Below are 26809 nucleotides of genomic sequence, written 5' to 3'. Positions count from 1 at the left end.
CATTTCAAGCAAAAGTTTTACAGATCAAACCTAATCTTTACCACATTCTAAATTTATTTAAATACCTGATAATTAGTACAAAGTTACACACAAACACTAGAAATTAATACACCAAAACTGGTGCACAGATGTCTTAACCAGTCTGTGAGTACAGTTAATGACAAAACAGGCTCTATTAGTCACCAAAACATTGCATTAAAATATTCCAAAAGATGCCGAGTCCAAGTCTTTTTCAAGTCCAGTTCAGTGAATTGAAAAAGCATCTTTTTCAGAAACATACATTTTTGACTTTAAGTCTTAATAAAATATAAAACAGTTGAGTTACATAGACATTTACTCCTACATGGTTATCATAAAGAGGAAAATTAAAAACAACATAATTTGTAGCAGTTACAGCTTGTAAAATCTCACCACTAGATGTCAGTAGCTGAAAACGGAATTCTGTTTTCTTATAATTCTAGATCAAGTAGCCACTGTATGACAAACAACTGTACCTGGCGTTAATATGTAATAAGTCACTCCGCTCTCTGGTACGGGTTGATGAGTCATTGTTTCTGTCCAACAGAAAACGAGTGGTTGAGAATATCCTGAACTAGCTAGCTGCTAAATATTAGCTGCTGTTAGCCTAAGTTCTTTAAACTTTTTAAAAGAGAATAAAACGACAGTATGATGAATTTTAAAAAGTACTTTTATACACATTTTCATCGCTCAGAACCCTGACTTCAGTTCAGACTTGAGGTGAGTAGGAAGACGATGACGTTTTATCCAAATGTTGTTGTTTCTTTCTTTCTTCTGTCACATTTTTGCTTACTTGGTAGAGGGGAACTTTTTTAGATGATAGATGATGGCTGAATTCATCAAGCTGTTGAAAGATGTAAGTAGACACTAATCGGTGGGTTTTTCTATTAAATAACCTTAAAAACGTACTGACTCAACCTTGAGTCAATGACTTTATAGGAGACTTTTGGGGGAGCACGCCCCAAGTGGCCAGTGGAGGAACTGCAAGTTTTGGTACTTCAGCCTGGAAGATTGCCACTTTGCATGGTCCCATTATTGACCCTGATGATTGGCCCAAAACATCTCAGTAATTATTGGACAGATTATTATTTAATTTTCTACATTTAGTCACCAGATGATGAACTCTAATTAGGCTGAAAATCTGAAGTACATTGGTTAAAGTATTTTTGAATTCAATTCAACCATTTTACAAATTACCCAGTTTTAGTGATAATAATCATGGTTCCTAAAGCATCCCACCAACACACACACACACGGTCTAAAATTTCCTATAACTCCAGGTTAGCCTCTTGCCTGTATACACTGAGTCCTGGTGTTTTCTTCTAGTTTGAAACAAACATCAAAGACGGAGCATTAATTCAAACCATTTGTTTCTATAACTGCATGGAGTCACACTCAAGGCCAGGAATCTTCTTTTCCAATCATCTGTCAAAATCCTCATGAAGACATTTTGCTCGAGACGCTCGAGGAAGCATGTCCATATCACAGTCAAGATGCAGACCACACTTCTTAACCACATGCTGAGGCAATGGAAAATAGAACAGCAAGACACTTTTGCATGACTTTAGGCAATTACAACATATACCACAGCTTAATCGCAAAGCTTTATCTAAGGATTGGAAATCATCACAGACCCAGACAGCTACTGACGAAACAGGGAAAAACAAAGGCTTGCTGCAAAGGTGTTTCCTCACACAGTCTTTACAAAAAATGTCAGTGGTATGTAGTGGAAAGTCAGTCACTTAATGTGTATACGTGTTTTCTGATTCTTCACTTTATTCAGAACCCAGTATCATCCTCTGGGTTTCCATTAAAAGCAGCGAAGCAGTGCACGCTGAGGAGTGTGAATACTACTGCAGGGATTTTAAGCTCAGGAAGGAAACGGAGCACAATACGAGCTACATGTCACGAGTGTGTGAGCTGTGTATGTTTACATCTTTGAAGCAAAATATAAAGAAAGACTCTGATCAGAACTGGAACTGAGTGGCTCAGACTGCCTTGGAATAATTAAATGGTACATAGTTCACATGATAGTCTGCAAACCTGAGCACCATCTACTGGTAGTAACAGAACCTCAAGTGGTTCAATCTAGCCTGGAAAAGGCAGGAGGAATAAGGGGTATATAAAAAAAAAAAGCTATTAAATAATGTATGACTGCAATGATTTTGCCTCAGATTAAAGTATGAACGCATGAATCAAATTCAATGTTCTTTTTTTTTTTTTTTTTTACTTTAAATAAACCACGAGTTCTGTAGATAAAGATGTGTCCTGCCACTCAAACATCAGCAAATAACATGGACAATTTCTGTCTTGGGCAAATTTTGTTTACATTAGTAAAATTAGTATTTTTTTTCTTTTGTGCTAAAACTGGCCTGCAAAAGGGTTCGATCTGGTTTACTGCATGGTGCTGTGAAGAAAGTGCAAAAAAGGGGCATAATTTTTGGACACATGCTATAATACATTTACTTTAATATGAGGCATGACCTCTGAGTGTGATGCCTGCAGTGACATGGTGCATGGGCCTGCAGCTGTGCAATGGTCACTGTGCCCATGTCAACCCAGTTGCGTTGATATGGAAACCTATCAAGACTAAATACTGGCTAAGGAAGTATTTGTACAGACTCCTGGTCCAGAAAGGCCTGCAGTACTCAGGCAGTGCATGAACAGCTACTGTCCTGGAGGTCGGAGCAGCTCATCTTGGTACCTCTGTCCAGTCCGATTTCCACCAGGAACAATCGGATCAAGCATGCCAATAGCCTGGCCTCAGCAGACTTCTGACGACAATGTTGGGTATGCACATTTGCGTATGTGTATTCTGAGACCACTGGCTTAAGAATGCAGTAAATTGAACCAAATATGAGGCGTACATTTCAATTCGGCACACAGTTTGCCAATCCCACCGTTGGCTAAAAACCAGGCAATTGAAACCATAAAGTGCTCATTTTGTTAAGAGTGACAAAAACAGACAGAATTACAAATGAGCAAATTTACAAGCTACAACCTCTGTAGCTTATGAACAGAAACACTGTAAATAAAAGGGTGTCCCATCTGCTGAAACAGCTTTAAAATGAAAAACAAACAAACAAACAAACACACGGGAAAATAAAGAGACGTGGGAACTTTACAATGTACAAGTTTATTTTTAATGAACTCTTCAGTGGTTGGTAGTCACAGCACAACTTGCATGTATTAAGCCACACACCTATTTTACAAGATGATGGGAGAAAAAAAATAATCAAAAAACAAAAAACCCCAAAACAAAAAACAACAACAAAAAAGTTGATGGTCAGTCCATCTGCAGTGACTTTGTCTTAAATTCTTTGACTAAAATATCCTTAAAAAGGCCACTGAAATGCATAAAATGTTCTCAGATGAATGGAATATTTGATGGTGGCGATTTTGCTTCAACCTGACATCAAGACCCCTCACATGGCATTGACAGTGCATGTAGACATTGTAGAAAGGACTGGGTTAGCAATACCTAAGATACTTTTTTTTTTTCCTTTTTTAAGTGACAACACCTTGGCTATAATACTAGAGCTTAAAAAAATGGAAACAAAATTAACAGCACTCTTCCAAGATACTGAATACAAAGAAAGTGAAATGTAGTGAAGCGATTATTTTTCTTTTTTTTTTTTTCAACTTTTACAATTGTGCGAACACTTATTTTAAAACCAGAAAACAAAAGCACTGAACACTGCCAGCCGTCCCGTGAACAAGAGAGGCTCTACTGTATTGTATCCAATGTCTTTAGTCTATAAAGGAAAAAAAAAATATAATAATAATAATAATAATAATAATAATAATAATAATAATAATTAAAACACACCTGTTTGTCCTCTGGAATTTTTAATAGTAACAGACGGGAACCATAAATGCATGCCATGTGCTGGTCTCAAACAAATACATACAGGTATATACAGCATCACTCAGTACCTGCTAAAACAAAGTGAGAAATACAGAGTATAAACTGACTACACTACAAACCTAAAAAAAAAAAGAAAAAAAAAAGAAAAAAAAAAGGGGGGGGAGAAGGTGAGCGATGGGAGTGGTGGAAGAGTGAAAAATCCTACTTGTGATGGACTCGTCATCATTAAAGCATTTAAAAAAAGAAAAAAAAAAAAAAGAATATTGCACATACAGTGAAAGCTTAAATTCCACCAGGTCCGCCTCATGTCGCTAAAGCGAGAATCCAAAATTTTCCCTCTTGGAGGAAGACACGCAGAGGTACAAAAAAAAAAAAAAAAATTTGGAGGGGGCGGGAGAACTGTGTGTGCATTAGTGATCTGTGGGTGGAAAGGGGAGAAGGGGGGTGGTAAATAAAGAAAAAAAAATGATGGGGCCACAAGGAGCTGATATTAGGCAGAAGTGGCACTTTGAGGGTTTCGAGGGGAAGTGGAGGGACTGCACAGCACACAACACGTACACAAGAAGAAATGTTACATCAAATAAGAGATTGTGGCACAAATAAAATCAGGTGGTGGATAATATCTGTTCTTCAGAGATAGCCCAGAGTGGGAGTGGGGGGAGGAGGAGCGAGACAGAAGAGACCGATGCAAGTGTGTTTCTTTTTCTCTTTATGTACAACTAAGGCTTACTGGTTAAATAGTTTTCAGGCTTCCCCGCCCACAATGCTTTTACATGCTGATCTCTCACACACAAAACACACACGCACACACACCCTTCTTCCTTTTGCTCTGTAAACTCAGTGGTTCTATCAGGACAGCAGCCACACAATCTAGTGGGTTCAATTCGAGGAGGTGCATGGGGAGGGGAGGGATGGATGAACATGATGGGTGGATGCTGCAGTGGTGAAGGAGCAAAAGGGCGATTAAGAGTCGGGAGAAAAACAATGGGAGAGGAAAAAAAAAAAAAGAAAAACGGGAGTCTTGTCTCTGATGTCTGTTGCAATTAATATCTAAATGTGCAATTCCATTAGTCACTGCCATGGGGGACTAGGGGGGTGCAAAAGATGGGGCGGGTGGGGTCTGTTCTACTTGGAAAGCTTGCTAATGACTCGAATGAGCGCTCCGTTCTCGTCCTTTAGTCTCTGGTTGTCTGCTTTCAAGTCTGGGAGCATCTGAAAGGGGATAAAGGGAAACAGGAGAGAGAGAGCCAGAGAGAGAGAGAGAGAGAGAGAGCAAGAGAGAGACAAGGCTTAGACAAGTCTCGCCACGTAAACAGGTTAAAAACCAGCCACGCCCCCCCCCCCCCCCCCTTTTTTTTTTTAAAAACAAACTGTTAATTGCAGTCTGTGTAAAGCAATCTCAGGAGTCACACACAGCATCTCACTTTTGGCCGTCTGACTTTGATTAAAGAGGAAAAAACAAAACCCAACATCTTTGTTCCAAGTCAAAAGTAAAAGCGGGCACACAACAGGCCAAAGATTCTGGGAAAGCCATGCAGAATCCAAGCGGCTGCTGCAGGCAGCCTCAAAAATACACACAGCAGAGGGGGAAAAAAGTCACATCTGATCAAGTGCAAATCTGTTAAAATGTTTAACGTTAATGTTCCTGACTTAAGGCCATTATACACATGCTCATCGTCTGCAGAAAATTATTCCCTAGCTCAGAATCATGCAGACTTGCTGCCAAATGCAGTGATCTGATTGGTCAGATCAGTTTAAAAATTGCAGTCTGTGTGAACGGCTGCATTAAGAACACGCGAGTCGAAAAACACTCTCACGCACGGATTCCAGCTGATCTCACCTTCAAAGCTGTCTACTTGTGCACCACTGCCTCATCTCCAGTACGGCAGCCAGTTTTAGACCGCTTCATAAAGATCCTGTTCTGACAACTTACGCCTCAGATTTTATTGAGATTTTTAAGTTGTGCAGACAGAAAACACTGATTTCTGTCTCAAACATTCACAGCGAGGATCATCACTGGCAGTTAAAGCTGCTGGGGCTTCTTGCATCGACTGAAGATGCTACTGTCTAACTTTTAATATGGGTTCTTACTGTAGCATGCTGGCAAACCGCCTGAACTGTGGAACATGTCATCGCGTGCTAATCTTCCAACACCGCTCACTCAGCTTGGGGGCCTGGCTCTTTTTTTTTTTAAACTCTTCTTCAAAATGCAATGCAACTTCCACATTGCCACGAACACACATGCAAGTGGTCAGAATGGGATTTTTAGAGAGCGATCTAAAAAGCAGCTGCTCCACAAGCGGTGCAGGGCTGCACAACAAGATGACCCTGAAGAGGAGATGTGCCAAATTTAAATCAGGTAATCAGTTTTAAATTTGCAACGGGCAGAGATGCAAAACTTTGTGATCACAACTCAAATTTGAGAGTTTAATTTAAGTATAGCCAGATTATGCATCAGTTTCCTCTTCTTTATGACATCTACTGAACTTCAGAACACATTCTTTTAAACATGTGCATATTAATGCATTACAGGCAGCAACACGGAGCTGAATGAGCTGTAGTAAGTAAGCCAGACTTTCTCTTGCCCCATAATTTATGAATCCTGGAACTGGCTGTCAGTTGTAAAGTTTAAATATCTCCCATAAAAGCACAATAAAGACTTGAAAAGTTCCTATTTGGACAGCAGCATGCTTTCAATATGATTAGCTGATTAAATAAATGACTTAAAATATTCGTACAAGGGTGTAAGACATGTTCTACAGTGTTTAGAGGAGACTGCCCCAGAGACCCAAGTCCTGCTTGATTTCATATAAGGACTGACTGCTTGTTTAACTTATGACACTGAACACACTATATTATGTACAAGTCCAAGATAAAACCATACGTGCATGCATTCGTCTTAAATATTTGTTGATGTCATTTGGTAAACTCAACAGAAAAGGAGGGGAGGATAAGGTGGGTTTGGTCTCTGAAGGTTTGGGTCCAAAGAGTTGATGCCATAGGAAGCCACTTCATGCAAAGAAGCCAAAACAAGCCAAACAGAACTACTGAGCTCCCCCTGAAGTAATTATCACAAGTAGAAACTTCAAAGAGGACACTTTCCTTCACAGTACAGTCAGACCTGTCAACCCGCAAACACTTACCTGAGCTTTGCTTTATTCCGTTATCATTCACATGTTATTTGAAATATTTAGGATAATGTTTTAATGCGTTTTGGAGGTGTGGAAACCACCTGACAGGCGTGTACTGCAAAAGGAGAGTGTCCTGCTGCGAAAACCAAAGAAAGACACCCTCCCCAATCTGAAAACAAAAAGCTCTGGGGAGGCAGAGGGGGGCAGAAAGGGTTGTTTTTCAAAACCAGTGATTGCTGGACGGCTGGACACCTGCCTGTCTATGGGTGCGGGGCAGAGCACGAATGGAGCATGAGAAGAATGGGGTTGCAAGGGGGGAGAGGACAAGGAGGAGAAGAAGAAGCAGAAGAGGAAAAAGAGAGAAGAAGAAGAAGCAGGAGATGGTGGTGGACAGACGGACGTGGCTTAGAGGTCGACGGTGGGCAGCTGGCTGCAGGCCGACTGCGAGAGCTTTGCCACCACGCGGGCCAGGGCCCGGTTCTCAGCCTGCAGCCGCTCCTTAACCTGGCGTAGGGCCTGAACCTGCTTTACCTGGGGGAGGTTCTGCAGGAGGGAAAAAAGAAAAGAAAAAAACCAAACACAACACAGAAAGAACAAAGAAAGAGAAGAAGGGACAGGGCGAGAGTGGCAGGAGAGGAAACATGTTTGAGGAGACAAAAATCAAGAGAGAAAGGATTAATGAAAGACAGGACAATATAAATTAATAGAGAAGAGGGGCCGAGAGAAGGACAAAGGGGGGAAACAGAAAAGGAAGATTGTTAGAAAATGGGGACAGATTTTGGAAATTGAAGGAATGATTAAGAGGTTCAGCTTGATGCTTGTCGACAGAATGGAAAAGTGACACTGATAAGATCGGCCAGCTGGCTAAGCCCTAAAAATAAACACTTTGTTATCACAGTGATGGGAGAACACATGCTTGCTACGGTTTAATAGATTTCTTCCCCCTCTTTTCTTAGCTAAAAAACATTTTCCCAAAAAGAAATACATAATTAATCATCCTTAAATGTTAACAGTGGACAAATATTACAGCAGCTGACCTCAGATGTGCCCTGAAGAGCAGAAGGTGAGATTAGCAGGTGTACAAATGGAGACAGAGGTGGTTAACTGTGCCAGTCCAAATATAAAAATCTAAACAACTGTGCCTAAGATTAATATATATTTTTAATTATTCATTTAATATGCCAAGAGTGAGGTGTTTTAGTATGAGCGAGACTAAGAAGCTACACAAAGAGGGATGCACCGCGACTAATGTTTAAAGTAACAGCTAACAGTCTAGTTTGACTTTGATATTTTCCCTGTTTTATTTCCAGGGATACAAAAAAAAAAAGATCTTATGCAAAAATAAAAAATAGAAATAAAAAATAAGTATCCTATTTCAAAGTCTGTCAGCTGTTCACACATTTTTGTATCCAGTACATCCCTATATATGATAAACAAAGCTGGTGACTCCAAGTTTTTTTTTTTTTTAAATTACCTGCCATATATTCAAGAAAAAAAATTGTCAATTTTGATTCATGACTATTAGCTTCCAGAGGTTCTCAAAGGCTTCACCAAAGAGTCCTCTGACACATTTGGTAATGTTTAGCTACTTGTCAAGTGATGCTAAGTCTAAACTAGTTAAAAGAGTAAGATTACCTCCCCTGTGTGAGGGGTACCTGGTCCCAAATACTCTGAGCGGCAAGTGTAGCAGTGTTACTGTCTGTCAAAATTATCTGATTAAGTATATAATATGCCATTTACAATTTTTAAATTCAGTATGTGTGTGCTGGGTACCTTAAGTTCCTCCTCCATCTCAGAAATCTTCCTTTCTAGAGCTCTTCTTTCCTGTTGGGTGGAGAAAAGCAGATTAAATCTGAACCACGACACAAAATAAACACTCCAGTGCAGGCATGGAAGGAGAGGTGTAGGAGATGGTCGGGATGTAGTGGTGACAGGGCACGCTTGAACACAAGCTTATCTAGTGAGGCATCTGCAAGCGGCAGCCAGTTCAAACTTATACATTCAATTCATTTAAAGCCGTCTAAAGACTGGAATGAGTCGAGAAACGGGGATGAAGATGTTTAGAGGTCGTGTTTGATGGTATAGCTAATGAAATGATTCATGGGCAAGGATGTCAAATGTCTTTAAACCCAAAAGACAATCCTATAATGTAAAAGGCGGCGAGGAAAGAATGACTTGTATGATGACAAAATGTTGCTTAGATTAAAGCATGGGCTTAAAAATAATGAATGATGTTTACGAATCTGTGGGTTATGATGATGTGGCTACAGGAGCTGCAGCTGAAGATGCCAAAGCCATTACAGAAAGGGTGAAAACACACATGCACACTTTTTTATATAACAGCAATTTAACAGCCTGCAATTATTCAACTTTCTACAGAAATTGAGGTCATTTCACACACTTTCACACACTGGAAAAACAAAAAACAAAAATAAGCAGTCTTGAGAAGTGGTGACCACACGCTGCCTCTGAGGTTAAATAAACAGGTGAATAAAGAAGGTGGCAGTGTTCTGGGTGGCGTGGAAGGAGGGCGGGCTTCCCTTTGACCCTCAGCTACGTGAGAGACGACAGCCAGCAGCAAAGAGGAGACTAACACAAAAACTCAGGGTAAGATCATACCACCACCCAGATGATATTGGGGCCTGCTTGTTACCTTCAGACATAAACCCATTGGGGCAGTGTTACTGGGATGTTTAGCCAAAGTAACTGAAATAAACTATATTTAGTCTGAGACACACACACACGTTATACATGTTTTTAGTAAATGTGTTAATTTAAAATTAAATAAAAGGGACATTTGCAACAAGTGGGTTATTACACTAGCTCATTACCCTTTTCTCCATCTCAAGCTGTGATCGGTCAGCGTAGCGTTCCTGCCTCTGCAATGGGAAACAAAACTGTGTCAGAAACCTTTACAATCCCATCAGGATGTTTAGCCATGCCATGAAGTGCTTCTCCATACCTGTGTGGCCTTCTCTAGTTGTAACTTCAAGTCTGCCAGCTCCAGGTCTGTGTCACGTAACTGAGCCTTCAACTTCTCGTTGTCAGCTAATGTTTGCTCGTAGAGCTGAAGAGAGGACCAATCAGATCCAACAGTCAGAAAGTGCAGCAGTCAAACTATTTATAATCAAAGATTTGTTGAGACTGGCCTACCCGCTGAGAAATGGGGCACATACATAAGCTTTGGTTTGCATTTTTAGCTTGTTTTTCTGTTTAGTTTTAAGCTTTTAAAAAAAGTTCACCTCAGAGACGCGCAGACATCCCAGCCTCAAATATGCACAAAGACCCTGCTAAAGCTCACTGTGTTAAAAATATCCTTTGTGTTTCCAAAGCAAAAACCTGTGTTACATTTATTTTTATTCTTGTTTAGTCACTTAACTAAAATGCATTTTTACATAATTCATTTTACTTTTAATTAGAATAAATTTGGGCTTGAGGCAAGGTTTTATTACTCTACCATCTGCCTGTTTAGGCCATTAGAAATTAAAAAGGAAGCCTATGTTTTGTTAATTGGTGCATGTGCAGTACCATTGATACTTTACAATACTTGCACAAGACAACAATGCTCGGTCCTACTTATGTTGGACCTAACATCGGCTTTTGACCACCACATCCTCCATGAAAGGCTTAAACACTGGGTTGGTGTATCTGGAACTGCCTTAGAGCGGTTGTCCTCATATCTACATCACTGATCTTTTTCTGTGGTGGTCTCCGATTTTAGGTCATCCTCGACCTCCCTCACTTGTGGTGTCCCTCAGGGTTCGGTTTTGGGGCCTTTATTGTTCTTAATACATCTTCTTCCCAGCATATAATGGGCTCTTTTGAGGACATTCCTTATCACTGTTATGCTAATGATATTCAGTTGTACATCTCTTTTAAACCCCAGGATTTATCTAAGCTTTAGCTTCTGAATGACTGCTTAGATTCCATCAAATGTTGGAACATTGGGAAAACTGACGTCCTCATATGCTCTCAGTGCATGTTAAATCCTCCATCGGGAATTTAGGTATCACTTTTGACTCAACTCTTACATTGGATGGGCATGTGAAATCTCTGGTTTGGTCTTGTTTTTAATCATTTAAGAAATGTGGCTAAGTTAAGCCCTATTTTATCTCGCTGTGAACTGGAGATTGCTATACATGCATTTATTTCCTCACGTTTGGACTATTGTAACTCGTTGTTTATGTGTCTAAGCAAAGGTTCTCTGGATCGTCTACAGGTTGTGCAAAATGCTGCAGCTAGGCTGTTGACAAAATCCTCCAAGTATTCAGTACACTGGCTTCCTGTTGAATTTAGAGCACATTTTAAGATCCTGGTCTTGACATTCAAAACCTTGCATGGACTGGCATCATCCTACATCTCCGATCTGCTACAGCCCTATGCCCCTAGCAGGTCCCTGAGGTCATCTGATCAGGGCTTACTTGCTATAAAGCAGACTAAGATGAGAACTAAGGGTGAAAGAGCTTTTGCCACTGTGGCCCCAAGACTCTGGAACGCTCTCCCTCATAAATTAAGAACCCTGGACTCTATAGTTGTTTTTAAAAAACAACTCAAAACTCACCTTTTAAAAACTGTTTTTGGTTAATTTTTTGCCTTTTTTATATTGTCTGTTTTACCTTTTTATTATTTGTCATCTTATGTGCAGCACTTTGTGACTCTGTCTAAAAAGGTGCTATAGATATTTTTTATTATTTATTTAACAGTACTGTGCTAAAGTCTTAAGATTATTATTATTACTATTAGGCCTCACTCCTTGGAAGCAAAATGTAAAGAAATGAAGGATGTCTCAAGACTTTTGTAAAATACTTTATGTTTACGAGTTTGAGTTCTTTTGAAAATAAATACCTTCTTGTAGTCAGTGGTGTCATCTTTATCCAGTCGGCTAGAATACGGCCTTCGACTTTCACCGTAGCTACGGGTAAAAAGAGTGTCATTACGATCTAAGGATGAAGTGCTCTCATTCCTGCAACAGTAATGACAGGCATTTGTTTAAAACAGAAACACACACACACACACACAAAAAAAAGGAACAAACATAACATGATGGAGGGAAAAACCTACCCGGACAATCGGTCACTCTGTAAGAAAGAAAAACAAAACAAAAAGTTAGAAAGCAGTTTATTCTGCCATAAGATGTTTTCAGTCTCTACACTTGGAAAACTGCTAAAATACTAGAAGATTCAACTCTGATAGAGGGTTTCAAAAGAAAAGATAAGAAAAAGAAAAACACTAAACAGTAGGATGGAACCAGTTATTTAGACTACAGCCTCCTCTATGTCTCAGCACCCGACCTTCACTCCCATGCAGCGGCCTTCCTCCCAGCTGCTCTGCATGCACATACAGACACAGTAACAACTAACAGCTGACAGGCCAGCTACAGCCTTGAGGTGCCTGCACTGTGCCTCTAGGTCTGCTGTGCTTATGCAGTGCCACAGCCATGAGAATGGAGCCAGACATCAGATAGGAAGGTCAGGTTGAGGGGTCGGTCTTCCAGCTATTTTAAAAATTGCAGTCTCCTTCTGGAGGCAGAGAGAGTGTGGTGACACAACAATGCTACACTCTGGGTTTTCCTGAGAGTGCTTCTGGTGGTGGTGGTGGTGGTGGTGGTGGGGGTGGGGGTGGGGGGGGTGGTTTGAGATAAAAGCGCTAGCTCAATATTATTCAAGGTGCAACTGGAGAGAGACTTTGAATACAGACTCTGGATCCATTTTGGCTGTTTTTTGTTTTTAAATGATGTCTTTAGTGTCTTATCTACTAATTAGGAATCAACCAAGCATTTTGTTTCAGTACCAACATTTATCAGGATGACCTTAGATGAGCTTAAACTTATTAAACAAATTAATATTTGCAAACTCAACTTAAAAATACATTTTTAATTAAGTAATTAAGAGAGACGAGCTGGAATTTTATGAGGTTTTCCTGTACATTTCTGGATAAGGGCTCCTTTCCGATTTGGTCCACCCTTTTTACTGTCCTACAGGAAGTGATGGTAAATAGCTGTTGTCTCTCTCTCCTCCCCAGGATCTCTGTACTCAAAGGAAAACTGTGTGTTCTCCATTATGCTTCAAAAGACACTCCCATCCAAACAGGAAGTGCACCCAGCCAACAATATTTTCACAAAGCTGCCCTCTCTGTGGCTTCTAAGGACAGTATGAATGCACTGGATTCCACTGCTTTTTTATGCTTATGTCACCAGAAGCCTTTAGGAAAATTCTTACATGTTATTTCTTGTTCGTTTTAAGCTGAAATTCTGACTCCATTTGTGGAGAGAGAAAAAAAAAAAAAAGGGCTCAAAGTTCAACTTGTCAGCATGTCATTTAAGTGTGTTTTCTGCCTATAAAAGACCTGCATTTCCTTCCTTTTGTGCTTCTACATGTTTTGAAAGCCCACCGATCTGTTGCCGAGTGAGCCTTTGGTTTGCAAGGTCACCCTCATACACCAGACAATCACCGGAAGGTGGAAAGGGGGAGGACAATAAGAAATTCAAAGGCAGGAGTCCAAAAAAAGAAAAAGAAAAGATAAGCGGTAGGGGAGAAAATCATAGCTGTACGGCACAGAGTAATGAATATCAAAGACTAGTCCACTTCCTTGGCCTTAACGACATGAGATGAGGCGAGGAAGGACCAGAATAGTAAATACATGCAAAAGATAAAATAAACGTCATGGGATACAAGGAGAAGAAGGATGGAGGCTGGAGGGCTTCTCCTTTAGTCAGTTTAATCTACTTTCTCTCCTATGACCCGAGTTACCTGTGGCTCTCCCTTGGCGTTGCCCTCCTCCGAGTCAGACTGTTGATCGGGGTCATTTTCATCACCCTGGAATTTAAAAAGATATGAGGGTTAGGTGCTGCTTTGGGCCATCCAAATGATCAAAGAAACACCCGAAGCTGTGCACGAGTTATGAACTGTGCACTTCACAAAGAGTGTGATGACCACTTCAAGAACTGAGCTCTAAAGAGAAAGCTCTCTTACATCCTGACTCCAGAAGGAGACCCCAGTGGAACGTCTCTTTTCGCGGGGCCGCCTGCGATCCCGTATGGAGCGGGGCTGAGACTTGTCCTCTCCCTCCTTTTCCTCCTCCTTCTTGTCTGCTTCTGCTTTCATTGAGAAGAAAGTCAACAATTATCAGACAGATTATGATTGTGTCACATAAAGAAACCTAGAGAATTACATCCATGGAGGATTTCATCTCTTCTCTTGCAAACATATTAAAAATAAATAAATAAATAAAAATAAAATACTCTCAGCACATATGCACAGACAGCCACTCACACCTATGTTCGAATTCAGAATCTTAGTTGCCCTAACCGGATGCATGTTTTTGAACTGTGTGCATCTGTGTGTGAAAACATGCCCTAGCCTGGATACAAAACGAGGACTTTAATGCTGTGAGGTGAAACTGTTACCCTGCCACCCTGCAAGTTTGCAGTCTTCTCTTATTTTGAAAGCTCGGTCCTTAATCAGCTAGCTCTGGCCTTTCTGTTGAGAAGGCATCCTGCTATTTTGGGGAAAAGCTTGGTCACAAGTCTGTCACAGTTTCCTTCAGCTGCTTTCAATTTTCCAAGGACACTTCATGCATTGGTTTGTTTAATTGAAGAGGTACTTAATTTAAAAGACAACCCAAACCCCTTCTGTGTCAATGGTCTAAATCAACATTTGGCATATGGCCCATGTGAAAACAGTGGAGACAGTTACAGCGGCAGGCACGTACGGGCTGTGCCTATATGGCTTTATGTGAGAGCACACCTCACCAAAGATGGCACAGTTTTAAACAAGAGGGATTAGCAATCCCCTTGAGGCAACATTAATAAACATCCATTTGCCCAGTTTACTACAGAGCAATTCAAATCTGACAAAGTGCAATGACTGTTTAAGATCTGAAGACATCTGTAGTGCTGCCACACACATGCAGCCATGCTTTTATGTGCATTCGGTTTAAATTTGAAGACTTTTCCTCATCAAACACAACCACAACTTTTCAATACCTGTATCGGGTATGAAAAACACTCACCCTTTTCTGTATCTCTGGAGGAACGGCTATAGGAGGAGGTTATCCCCGTCAGACTGTTAGGCCTGTTGAGGGAGCTAGAACTGGAGGACGTGGTGCTAGAGTAGGAAGGGGTGGAGGCAGTGCTGACTGAGGAAATGGTGGAGGTGGAAGAAGATGAAAGCCTTGACCGCTGGGAGAGAGAAGGGTAAGATGAAGAGGTCAGGCTAGCTGTAATATTTAAATTATTATAAAATATTGTGTCTTTTCAGTAATACATTATAACAATATAAACATTTAAAGTATGTACCTCATCGTAGGTGCGGTACTTGTATCGGTAATCATCGTCCTTCGTCTCAGTCTCCTTCTTCTCCTCTTGCTTTTCCTTGTCCTGCTTCTCTTTCTCCTCCTTCTCCTCCTCCCGAGTCTTTGTGGTACGACTCCTGCCGATTGTTTTCTCAGCCTCTTGTAAATCAGTCAGAGTCACACCCTGGAAGAAGGAAAGTCTTTTTTTTAATTTCTTTCTTGGATGATTTTTAAAAATTAGTCTTATATTTGCAGATTCTATACATGCTGCAGAATTGGTAATTAATTAGTTCGAAAACTGGACGACTGATCCAAGTGAATTGTTCTTTTTAAACCAGGGACAAAGCTCAAATTCTGTAAAATGAGCTCATGGTACAAGAGCTGCCTGTGTACACAAACAAAAAATAAAAGTCTGGGCTGTCTCAACAAGAATAACAGGTCTTATTTGAACAGTCTGTGGCCATAGAAATACAATACAAACCAGGAACATGCAGAGGTTATCATTTGTTAACAGTTTGTTTTGATGTGGGAATCCACCTTTATTTGGCTTATTAGCAGTTTGAGCAGTAGTGACTATTCTGATCATGTTAAAGCAGGTTTCCTACAACTGAAGACTCAGAACAACATTTAAGAACAAAAACTGATGGGGATAAAAAAAAAAAGTCAGATTAGAGACATAAGTTATGTTTTTGTGGTTTGGTTGAGGCTGTAGTTGTAGGTTAAATTAAACATGTTCCTATGAATACCAAATTCCTATTCTATTTATAAATAGAATGGGAATTACATTATAAAAGAATTGTTTAAAGGCAGCATGTTATACTCATTTACTGGGTCTTAGTGCAGTTATATCACTGTATTTTAGCTCCCTTCCCCCTGCTGGTAAACCAACTTTCTTGTGGTTGGCTAGCCCTTGTAAGCACAAGGCTAGAACAGCAGGTGGGTTGAGTTCACAAACAGAGCTTTTTGAGATGGCCATATTAGGATATCTGCTCTTACTGACATCATACAGAGCCAAGGAGTAGTACAAACAGAGTGGAGCCTGACATTTTGGCTCACAGGGTTAAGGGTCATTAAAAGGAACATACACCTTTGCAAACATAAGAGATGAGGACTGAGCATATTTAAGGTGATGTGGTTTAACTAACCTGGGTGGACCTCCTTGACTGTCGAGCCTGTCTGGAGCGAGCTTTCCTCTGAGACTCCGACTCCTCATCTCGCTTTGGAGTCAAGTATGACCTGAAAGAGACACAAGCAAAATACACAAACACAGACACACAGAGGTTAAATATTTAGAGGAAGCCAAAAAAAAAGAAGAAGAAGAAGAAGAAAAAAAGCCCCTCCTGAATGGGGAAGTTAATCTACTTAAATATGCTTCGTTCTTGCCCTCATGATATTGAGCTTTACCTTTCGTTAAAGAAACAGGGGTTACTAAACAGGCTCTCTAATCAGCAGAAATTGCATCCAAATGTACAGATTTGCTGATAAAGTATTAACACACCTGCTCACACAAATACATGGGGCATTTACAGGTGTAAACAAGACTTTAGCAGTGTTTTATTTCCACCTTAAAACAAGCTTGCAATGGAAATGCGGTTAAACTACATGTAAAGAGCCAGGCGTTGCTTTCATCTGATGTGTTTTCAGCTCTTATTTAGACTACACTGGACTAAATCATCATGCATGTGACACAGGTCAACCTGTTAATGTGATCCTGCTAACCTTCAAAGACGCAGTCACATCACAACATCTAAATATAAAGATGGAGGTAAGACTGTGTGACTGTGCACTGGGAAGTCCTAGAGTGAAGTGTCAAAGACAATTTAATACTTTGTATCAACTTAAAGTAGCAGGTTCTCTTTTTACTATGTGCTTGTTCAGTGTCAAGAATGGAACCCATTAATCCTCCTTACACATCTGTTTACCTCCACAATATTGCTGTGCTTGTGTTTTTACCTAATGGTACATTTCTTTTCTCTGGTAGTTTTTTAAAAATGTTAATATTAACTGAGGAAGCAGTCAGCTGCAGTGTAGCTTAGCTGGAGTAAAGGACATCCATGCTTCACTTTCACAGGGGAAATTAAAAACAGCTATTGTAAAAATCACTGCTGTCTGCTAGATATATATTTGTAATATAGCAACAAAGAACAGATATGAGAAAGAGAGGGGAAAAAAAAATCTTGGTCATTTTCCCTCCAAGCCAGGATTTTTAAAATAATGTCTTCCTCGTGTGTTATAGTTGTAAAATGAGATATAAACCTCTAGGTTTAAACATTCCAGGACGCGAGCTTCATGCCCAAAAGGCAACACAATTTGGGAAATAAAACAGTAATCGCTCGTCTCAGGCTGAAACACGCTTCTGTTGGCCACACAAAAGTATGAACTCATTCAGCCCAGACTGGGGTCTTGGCCTTGAGGAAAATGCGCTTCTGCCCACGTTCCTTATAAGGAGAAGTCACTGGAGCAGTTCAGGCTCTGAAGCAGCCCGGCCCCACTCCCACCGTGACAGGTGGCTTATTTCAGCGTTGCTACAGGAGGACATGCACTGGACCCCACTCAAACATACACGTGCAAGCACAAGCTCTCTGCTCGCTCACTCCCTTCCCAGAATGTCTGCACAGAGTCTAAGAGTGAACACAAACCTACAGAAATGGAAATGATGGTAGCTTTTCTTCATGAAATAAGTCTATGGAAATGCTGAAAGTCTCCTTACATTTAAACAGCACCATAAATTTGGTGGACAGATGTGATTGCGATAAAAAATTCACAAAGTTTAAAGCGCTACTAAAAACGAATGAAATCGATGTTTGAGTAGGTGTTTGGTTTACCTGCGTCTTTCGGTGCCAGTGCCAGTGGTAGTGGTGGTAGTGGTAGACGTGGTGGTCGTAGTAGAGCCAGTGTTTATAGTGGGGACGACAGCAGCCGACTCCTTCTCCTTCTCTGCACTCTCCTCTGACCAGTACCTGTTTATACACACATTTTAAACAGATTCCCTTTCAGCTGCTGTAATACAAATGCAACAATCCTAAGCCTGTATATACAATTCAGGGCCAATTACTATACATTTTCTTGCCTGCCAGATGATCGTGTCAGACCGTTTGTTATAAAACCACTTCGAGAGTTAGCTCGCCATCTTTTTTTTTTAGCACTTTGCTACTTTCTGGCTTTTGGTATCCACCACCTATGCTGCTGAATTTTAACAAAATAAACAAAACCTAGTAACATGATAAAGTGTTTAAATTTCCACTACAGTAATAATACAGAAAATAAAGAGAATAAAGAGAAAAAAAGGCAAACTATTCAAGCTTTGTGAAACTTCTGGAAATTAGTAAATTTATCATCATGGACATGGCTATCAACTAAATTAGAGGACAAACTATATTATACAAATATAATACATGAATATGTGGTGAAACTGACCAGTATTACTGCTGCCTTCTAGCTTGTTTAAAGAAAGAGTGCATGACCTCAAATGATAACTGTATAGATTCAATCATTCATTCAGCTGCAGCTGAATTTCTCAACCTGAAAAGAAATAAATTGTACCTGCTGGTGAGACTGGTGGAGCCAGTGCGAGTGGAGGAAGAGCCCAGGCTTGAGTACAGGCCACGATGGCCCGTGGGCGAGGTAACAGATGAGGAGGTGGAGGTGGTCGTGGCGGAGGAAGTGGTTGAGGAGCCCAAGTCCTCGTGTCGTCTGCCGAATGAGCCGCTGTGGAATAAAGAATCACCGGCAAGATGGAATGAGATGCAAGTAGAGCCATTTGATTGTGGCCAATCGTGGTTTTGACTTTTACTTTAATAATTAGGATGGAAGACGTGAGTTTATCAACTTTGTTTTTGTTTTTTTCTTTTTCATTGCACTGTATAACAACTAGTGTCCAACTAGTTTACTACGCTGCATTGATGGTGAAGGCACATTAGGTGGGAGCAGTGATTGTTGTTAAGAAGGGACAGATGATGATGTCTCACCGTGGCATTTTTAGTTGCAGTGATGGCGCTACATCCAAACAAATTTTTGTTTTATATGACTTCTAATTTTCTAAATAAATAAATAAATAAATAAATAAATAAATAAATAAAATCCCCTCTTAGATGAGTGTTTAAACACTTCCTGGGACATTCACACTTCATATCCCAACAACAAACAGTTACTCACTTGAAGAAGATGCTAATACGTTCTTCTCCTTGTACTGGAGTAATGCACAACTATAGGGTGGTAAATGTAGTCGATTACCATTAATCATGTTTTAAACCACAATTCTAACTTTACTGAAAGTTGTAACCAGCAGATAAATAAAAAGCCTTCCAACATCAATTAAGACATTTAATATAACAGGGAACACAAAACACAAGGTGGTCACTCCAGCCGAGCAAAGATGCAGAAAGCGAGAGAGGACAGGTGTTTGTAGAGATGGTGGTGCCTCGGTGAGGCTGGTGTACCTGCGGTAAATGCTGTAAGACGGGTAGTGGGAGGTGGGTGGCTGCCAGGGTTTAGTATTACAGGTGTTAGGGTCCAAGTTGGAGGTTGACGAAGACTTGGCTGGCACGTCCCGCGTGCTGCCGCTCCGCCCTAGCGCTAGCGTATGGGAAGTGCTAGCGTGTTGGCAGGCAGGTGGGCGAGACAGGCATGTTAGCGGTGAAGGCGCACACATACAGACATATATATGCAGAGAACAAGAAACATACATATTTAAGACTCTAAAGCTTTGACACACTGTTTGTGCATTCATCTCATTTGGGAGAAGGATGATACTTTGCTGTATTTAAAGAGTTAAAGAAGGATGAGATACATCTAAAATCATCCAACTGTTGGGAAATCTTCACCATTTCCCCCCTTTTCAGCATTAGATTTAAGAATGTCTTGGTTGGAAACATCGAAACTCAGAAACGCAAGAAACAACAAGTTCCAAAGCAGCTTTTACAAACTTGAGTGAGTTCATTAGTGGCTCACAGCCAGCATTTCTCCCATACGATACAAATGCAGCACAAGTCCATGTCCAAGTTCTGTGCCACAAACAACCCTGAGAATTTCTTATTTAATTGATTTGTTAGATTGTTTGAGGCTTGTAAAATATCTCAGTGGCACAGCAACCTGACAGGACAAGTAGAGTCATGCAAAAGACTCTTTGGCGGTGACAGAGAGGCGCTGGGCTCATTTGCATGGCTTTCAGAGTAGCTGCTGCAAATGCAAGCATGTACATACACATCTCTGATGACATCACTAAAAGCAAATTTCCCTTAAGGTGACTGATAAATTCACTATTGATGATCTACACAGTTAATTTGGTTTCAAAGCTATGAAAGGCACCCGTATGATGGACACGACGAGATTGGGGTGGAAAGTTGTGGCAGAGGTTTGTACTACAGCCGAGGCTAACCTGCGCTGGTAGCTGGGGGTTCGGATGGTGGAGGCACTTCCTTCACTGTTCTTCAGGTCGTCATCCCAGCGTCGCCGGGTGTAGGAGCCGCTACGTATCAGAGCAGTGGAGTCCCTGGGAAACCACAAGCTAGAATCGTATCCCACGTTTCCACAGTAACATGTATACTAAAGAAATAGGGGTCCCATTTTTAAAAATTGTCCTTAATGTGTTTCTTGATTACTAAATCTATCACTGTACATTTAAAAAAAAAAAAAAAAAAAAAAGCAGCTGCTTAAGGCCACACCATGCACAGCATTGGGGCACCCAGCAGTGAGCAACAGGAGCCACACAATCCAATGCATGTTTGCACAGGGCCACGCGTCTCCAGGGATTCACCTGTTTTCCTTCTCGTCAATGTCCGAAGTACTGGCCAGTCTCCTGGGAATGGTTGGAGCCACATAGGCAAGCCGGGTTCCTTTATCCTTTTCCTGCAGGCAGCACAACAAGCAGGACATAGCTGTAAAGAAGCTGTGTAGTATTGCTACAAGAAAACTCTGTTACCGCGATAAAAAACACAAAACCTTTTCATTAAGAATCATCTACGCAACCCCGCCTACTAAAAAAACCAAACCAAAACCGCTTCAATCCCTTCTGACCTTCTCCTTGTCTTTGTTGTCCAGAGATGTGGAGAGGCGAGGGCTCGAGGCCGAACGCATAACCCCAGTGGTATCCTTCTCCCTCTGTGCCTCCTTGGTGGCAGTGATCTCGGCCAGTGCTCCATAGCTGCCCGTCTTTCTCAAAGCCAAACGCCAGGACGCTGGAGACTCATCCTTCCTCTCCTCTTCCACTTTAGTTGAAACCTTTCCAGCAGGCTGAGTGACCTGAGTGAGGAAAGGAGAGCAGTCTAATTAAGACACCGTTGAGCATTTAGAGGGACAAAGATGTTTAGAGGTTTTTAGTTATCGTGGTAAGTAACGCAAAAGTCAAACAGGTTAAAAACAAGTCAGATTAATCCATAAGGGCTGCAAATTTTAGATTTTTTTTATTTCAGGTGGAAACTTTATTTTTAAAAACATGTCAGATGTGACACATGACCAGAATGCCTCTTCCTGACTTCAATACTATATATAAATATACTCCTGGTTATATGCCATTTTCAAAATATGATGACTTCAATAACTCTTACAGCCTGTGGAGGTTTTGTCTGAAAACAAAGTTTACAAGCAGCAGAAGTCACACAGACGTGAAATGAAAGCATGATCAAGACAGTACATTTGGTGATTACAAGTGGAAACGCCATGCTAGGGTGATAAGTGAAAAGCAGCTACTGGCAGCAATCAATCGCGATTTTGGTTTTTCCACCACGCGCGGTTTGTCGTGCCATGAACATCCATGGTTAGGTAACTGTTTCCCCCATTGCACCACGGAGGAGGGGACAGGTACCAAAACTATTCCTGTCCGTTATTGCTGCACATTTTATCAGCCTGTGTATGTGGGGCAGGGGCTCATACGCTGCAGCACTGTCACCTGTGCAGCTTACTGCACAAACAAGCCCTACTCGATCTTCAGCTGATAATATAACGATGTTTGGAAACTAAACCACAGCTGTTATTTGACCACATTATGTCGGCAACTTTGTTAACTTTGGAAAATTTTAAACAACTTCTTAACAAGAAATCACAATAACTGCCTCTTTGTACTTATTGTGATACTAATTATGTAATCAAAATATGAGAATAAATCCTTAGTGCAGGTAGCAGGTAAATTAGCAATTTACCTGCTAGTTAACCTCTGTTTGTTCTGTGGTTTAAATGCATTTCCTACATTCTTTTCTTCACAATAAAAGCATCCTGTTCAATCACCATTGGAAATTTTTTTTAATGTGAAGCATGAAATGTTCAGTTTATGCCATTAAACTAGTGGAAAAACCCTATATCGCCTGGATCAGGTCAGAGTGGTTAGGAGTGTTTAGTGCTTTATCAGTGCACAGGTGCATGTAGGATTACAGAACAACTCTGGTGCACACCAAGGCCTCACCATAAGTTTTTTGGGCACTAGAGAAATGCCAGTTTTGCGCAAACCTTGACGCCACAATGCAGGACAGCCTGGCTCCGCCACAGGCATGAGGGGAGTAATACATTCAAACTAAAGCCAACCAAGACAAGAGCCCAGGGTGAGAATGATGCAGAGAGAGAATGACAGAGGGAGGGAGGGCATGGAGGAACAGAGAGGTTGAGACAGAATAAGAGAAGCAGCAGCAAAAGAAACACACTTTATGAGCAAAGACAGGCATTTTAAAGCCTAGTCACACCACACAATGCTCACTGACATTAATGTTCTCAAAATAAGTGACAGATGCAAACACTGGAATTTGGACTTTGCTAACTTATTAGACAGAGGACATTGTGGTTTGAGTGAGAATCAGGCTTCAAATAAGGACAGGAACAAGTAGTTTATCTCAAGAGAAGAAGCAGAAAAAAGAAACCAAAAAGGCTCTAGATGGGTGTCTGGTGGTGACACAACCTCTTTTTTTTTTTTTAAGGTTCATTCATGGGCTAAAGTCAGGTTTGGAGGTGGCATCACATATCACAGACTTGGGTGCCTCAAATTTAAATTTTAAGAACGTCCCCTACATGTGCAACATGTTTGTTTCACACTTCAATCTTGCTTCCTTATCGTTTGCTTGCTTGTGTTTTTACAACTTCTGCTTTTCTGTTCTATTTTTTTAACCTAGAACAAAGAACAAGAAGCACTAATGACAAAAAAACAAAGTTTATGATTACATTACATATTTTTGTAAACACCAAATATTATAATTCACAATATTTTAAATGCGTTCAATATTTCCCCATTAAATCAAAGAGGAAAACCTGCCCTTGGGGAAACTCAGAGGGTTCACTTTAGAAAAAAATGCTTGGCATTATTCTGCCAGCAGAGGGCAGCAGTTTCAAAAGTGGAACATGACTGTAATTCAAGGCCTAGTTTTACTTTTACCACCCAAATGCATTAGTCTGTACACTTTCCTCCAACCTACAACTATACTGCAGAATTTTCCAACCGTTCCTATCCTGTTGCCGTGTTTGTTAAAAGCTACTTACATTTATTTTCTCATTCAAGCCAGACAGAGCTATTTTTTAATTTATATTACTCATTAATTTCAACTGTAGAACTGTATATGTAAACACCTGACTGCAAAATCAGGGTTTTGTTGCAAAGGGAGAACAAGTAATCCCCATCCCCTTTCTCCAGACAGGGCAGGACGGCAAAGAGTTCCCCGGTCGTACCTTTTTAACTGGTGAAGTGGGGGTCGTCACCTGGTTAGTTGGGCTAGTTGGAGAAGACACCGTGACGCTGGTTGGTGTTGTGCTGTTGCTCACTGCTGCTGAGGGCTTGCTCTTTTCTGCTGAGGTTCCAAAAAAAAAAAAAAAAAGCAGGTGAGAATAGTCACAATATGGTTTCTTGACCAACATGCAGAATAAGTATAAAAGGCCCAGAAATTACAGAATAAAATTGGTGGTTCATAATTAAAGTTTTGGCTCAAGACTTGAGCCAAAACACCACAAGTCTAACATAAAAATCATACAGTACCTGCTTCAGTCTCTGATTCTGAATCTTCTTCCTCCTCTTCTTCACTAGAGCAGCTTGATTCATCCTTCTTACCCTCCTCTTCTTCATCCACTTTCTCTGGCTCTAAGGTCTCGATGCGAGGAGCGCTCTTCTCGGGCTCCAGAAGCAGCGTTTCTTTGCTAAAAACACAAATGTAACACTGTTAGTATAGTACTGCAGCATCAGTAGAGAGTAGGGCTCACAGATAAGCAACGTGAACTAGATTTTTTAGAGTTTTGAGTTTGGTAAACTGAAGACATTTTCCTTCACCCCTTCCCCCTGCCAGCTTCACTTTCTGGCCAATTGCAGGAAGAATAAGACACTACTCTCATACATGAAAGCAAGAAAAAAAAAAAAAAAACTTTAGAGAGAACAACACTTGACAAAGTGAGATTGTTCTCCTAAAGATATCGTCATACCTTAGCATTTTTGATTCAGTTAACCATTTCCATTCATTACTTCTCACTAGAAAGTTACCTCTTGATTGGCTTCAGTGATTGATTGTTGTCCCCAGTGGTGGTTGTTTCAATCAGAGGAGATTTCTTAACATCTTTCTTCTCACTTCTCAGCTGGAATTAAGATGATAACAAGACACTCATGAGTCCAGCACAGGAAATGAAATTATACTATAAAAATTAAGACATGTTTTCCCGTCATGAGAAGGTTTCTTGGAATCTTTCAAGAATTTTGTTCAGATGCCAAAGTGACTCACCAGATTTTGTTTCTTCTGTAGTTCTTCTAAGTATCCCAGAACATCTTCATCTGCTACATCAAAAGCAGTCTGACCCTGAAGGGAAACACGTAAGAGTTAAAGACTGCACTTAACCTAATGACTGCTTCTAGTTCTAGTTCCTCACCATTTTATTCATGATGTCCATGTCACATAGATTCTCAACCAGTATCCTACAGGCCTCCTCTTTGCCCCAGTGTGCTGCTGCATGTAGAGGAGTCCAGCCATCATAGTCCTTAATATTTACATCATACCCTGCTTGGATTAAAAGCCTACAAGGAAGACACAGGGAGGGTGAATGTGCGGAGTGAATGACGGATTTCATTCTGTAAACTGATTTTTCAAAGTGTTGCTAGGCTTCGAGCTCTGTTGTGCGTCAGTATTGTAACCCCAGGTCACTTCTATGAGATACAGATTCCCCGAAAAAACAGAGACGTAATCTGAAAATCTTAGTCATCCCTTAGCAAAGCTCGGTGAGGCTAGCAAATATTTCAGCCAATAAATCTGCCATGATGGGGAAAACATTTGGATCTCTGTCCCGTGTACGGTAGTTGTGCTAAACATCAGAGATCTTAGAGCTATCTATGGCAGCAGAGTGTGCTGGCTGGCTTCCCAGACCAGATGGACAGGCCGTTGAGGTTTCTATCCTTGAGCAGTGCAACTGTATTAACAACCCACAGTGACGATGTCAGAACAAGGCAAGATGACAAGATGCAGAGACCGAGATATGTCTGGTATTACCGATGAGGCTAGGCATCACCACCATCTTTACTATAAATAGTGTTCAAATAAAGTAACATAAAAGAGACACTTTATGTACCAAAGTGTGCTCCAACTGTTTTACTGTCTCTGAGGGCTACTGCTTACTTTAAAACCTCGACGTATCCCTTCGCAGCGGCTACATGGAGCGCCGTTCCCCCAGATTTCGTATGCCGCACGTCTTGGATCTGGCCGCTGTTGAGCCACTGCCGGGCATCCCTCAACATGATGCGCTCCTCCTCTTTCCGGGCTGCCTCGATATCAACCCCTGGAGAAATGGAGAAGCATGATAGTGTACAGACAGACACCCAGGGATTACCTGCTACTTAGGAACAAGCTGCCCGCTGCAGCAATGAACCTAGAGAGAGAACAAGACCCAATTAGATCAAGATATTTATGACTTCTACTTGTTTACATCCAGAGTAAGGTATGCAAATGTTTGGAACAGGTTGCATTAGTGACCTGTTCATATTCTGTTGGGGGGGGGCATTAGTAATAGCAGCTGTCTCTCTCGCAAGCTGCGCAGAATGCAAATGCTGAATATTTGCTCAATTCTGCGCCCCTTAATAGGGATAATGTAGCCAGTGTAATTCACAATAGCAAACTGTGCGTCAAAGGGACCACAGCTGTGTAGCAAAGGTGCAGCTTTCACATTTCTCAGATTAGCCTACTCTAACTGATGAACATAAGCGACAGATATCAGCTGAAAAAGTTAAGGTGTGAAGTCCGCCTGGTTGCTTTTAGATTGAAAACATTTTAGAACAATATAGAAACAAATGTACCTATGCAGACACTTAAATCTCTTGTATTGGTTTGTCCTTTTGAGGACCTAATGTAATGGCCTGGCCTGAATGAACTTTTCACCAAGTTTGCCAGCACTGCTCTAGATTACAGTCAAGACAAAACAAAATATTTCAGCTCTGATGAATGAGATGAATTCATCAGAGCTGAAGCTGCAGCTTTTTCAAACTGCACTTTTCTCAAGCCAGGCACTGTTGCATTTCATTGTTAGAAACTTTCTATGGATGGAACTAGACACAACATGG

At 40.9% G+C, this 26809-nt stretch overlaps 1 protein-coding gene across 2 annotated transcripts in view; it reads right to left on the bottom strand.

Moving 5' to 3' along the window:
- Positions 1 to 3135: 3135 nt before the first annotated feature.
- ppp1r12a (protein phosphatase 1, regulatory subunit 12A) overlaps positions 3136 to 26809 on the bottom strand; it is a 54732-nt gene continuing 31058 nt past the window's right edge. Inside the window, exons 4-27 of one of the 2 annotated variants that reach the window (XM_087831154.1) lie at positions 25872 to 26031; positions 25132 to 25276; positions 24987 to 25061; positions 24752 to 24843; positions 24257 to 24414; positions 23953 to 24071; positions 21325 to 21549; positions 21065 to 21156; positions 20687 to 20800; positions 19749 to 19901; positions 18853 to 19017; positions 18135 to 18269; positions 16455 to 16545; positions 15314 to 15493; positions 15028 to 15196; positions 13989 to 14113; positions 13767 to 13832; positions 12079 to 12095; positions 11863 to 11980; positions 9980 to 10084; positions 9849 to 9896; positions 8791 to 8841; positions 7274 to 7560; positions 5048 to 5098 (exon numbers count right to left, since the gene is read on the bottom strand). In XM_087831154.1, the coding sequence (XP_087687280.1) occupies positions 7423 to 7560; positions 8791 to 8841; positions 9849 to 9896; positions 9980 to 10084; positions 11863 to 11980; positions 12079 to 12095; positions 13767 to 13832; positions 13989 to 14113; positions 15028 to 15196; positions 15314 to 15493; positions 16455 to 16545; positions 18135 to 18269; positions 18853 to 19017; positions 19749 to 19901; positions 20687 to 20800; positions 21065 to 21156; positions 21325 to 21549; positions 23953 to 24071; positions 24257 to 24414; positions 24752 to 24843; positions 24987 to 25061; positions 25132 to 25276; positions 25872 to 26031 (2741 nt within the window). In that variant the 3' untranslated portion in view covers positions 5048 to 5098; positions 7274 to 7422. Of the gene's footprint in view, positions 5099 to 7273; positions 7561 to 8790; positions 8842 to 9848; positions 9897 to 9979; positions 10085 to 11862; positions 11981 to 12078; positions 12096 to 13766; positions 13833 to 13988; positions 14114 to 15027; positions 15197 to 15313; positions 15494 to 16454; positions 16546 to 18134; positions 18270 to 18852; positions 19018 to 19748; positions 19902 to 20686; positions 20801 to 21064; positions 21157 to 21324; positions 21550 to 23952; positions 24072 to 24256; positions 24415 to 24751; positions 24844 to 24986; positions 25062 to 25131; positions 25277 to 25871; positions 26032 to 26809 lie in introns of both variants that reach the window. The other variant, XM_087831155.1, reaches the window with a different exon arrangement.

Source organism: Neolamprologus brichardi, chromosome 17 (assembly GCF_056152115.1).
Source record: "Neolamprologus brichardi isolate AB-2024 chromosome 17, ASM5615211v1, whole genome shotgun sequence".
NCBI classification, from domain to species: domain Eukaryota; kingdom Metazoa; phylum Chordata; class Actinopteri; order Cichliformes; family Cichlidae; genus Neolamprologus; species Neolamprologus brichardi.
The sequence above is the reverse complement of the archived record's forward strand: the minus strand, read 5'-3'. Positions and strand labels throughout refer to the sequence as shown.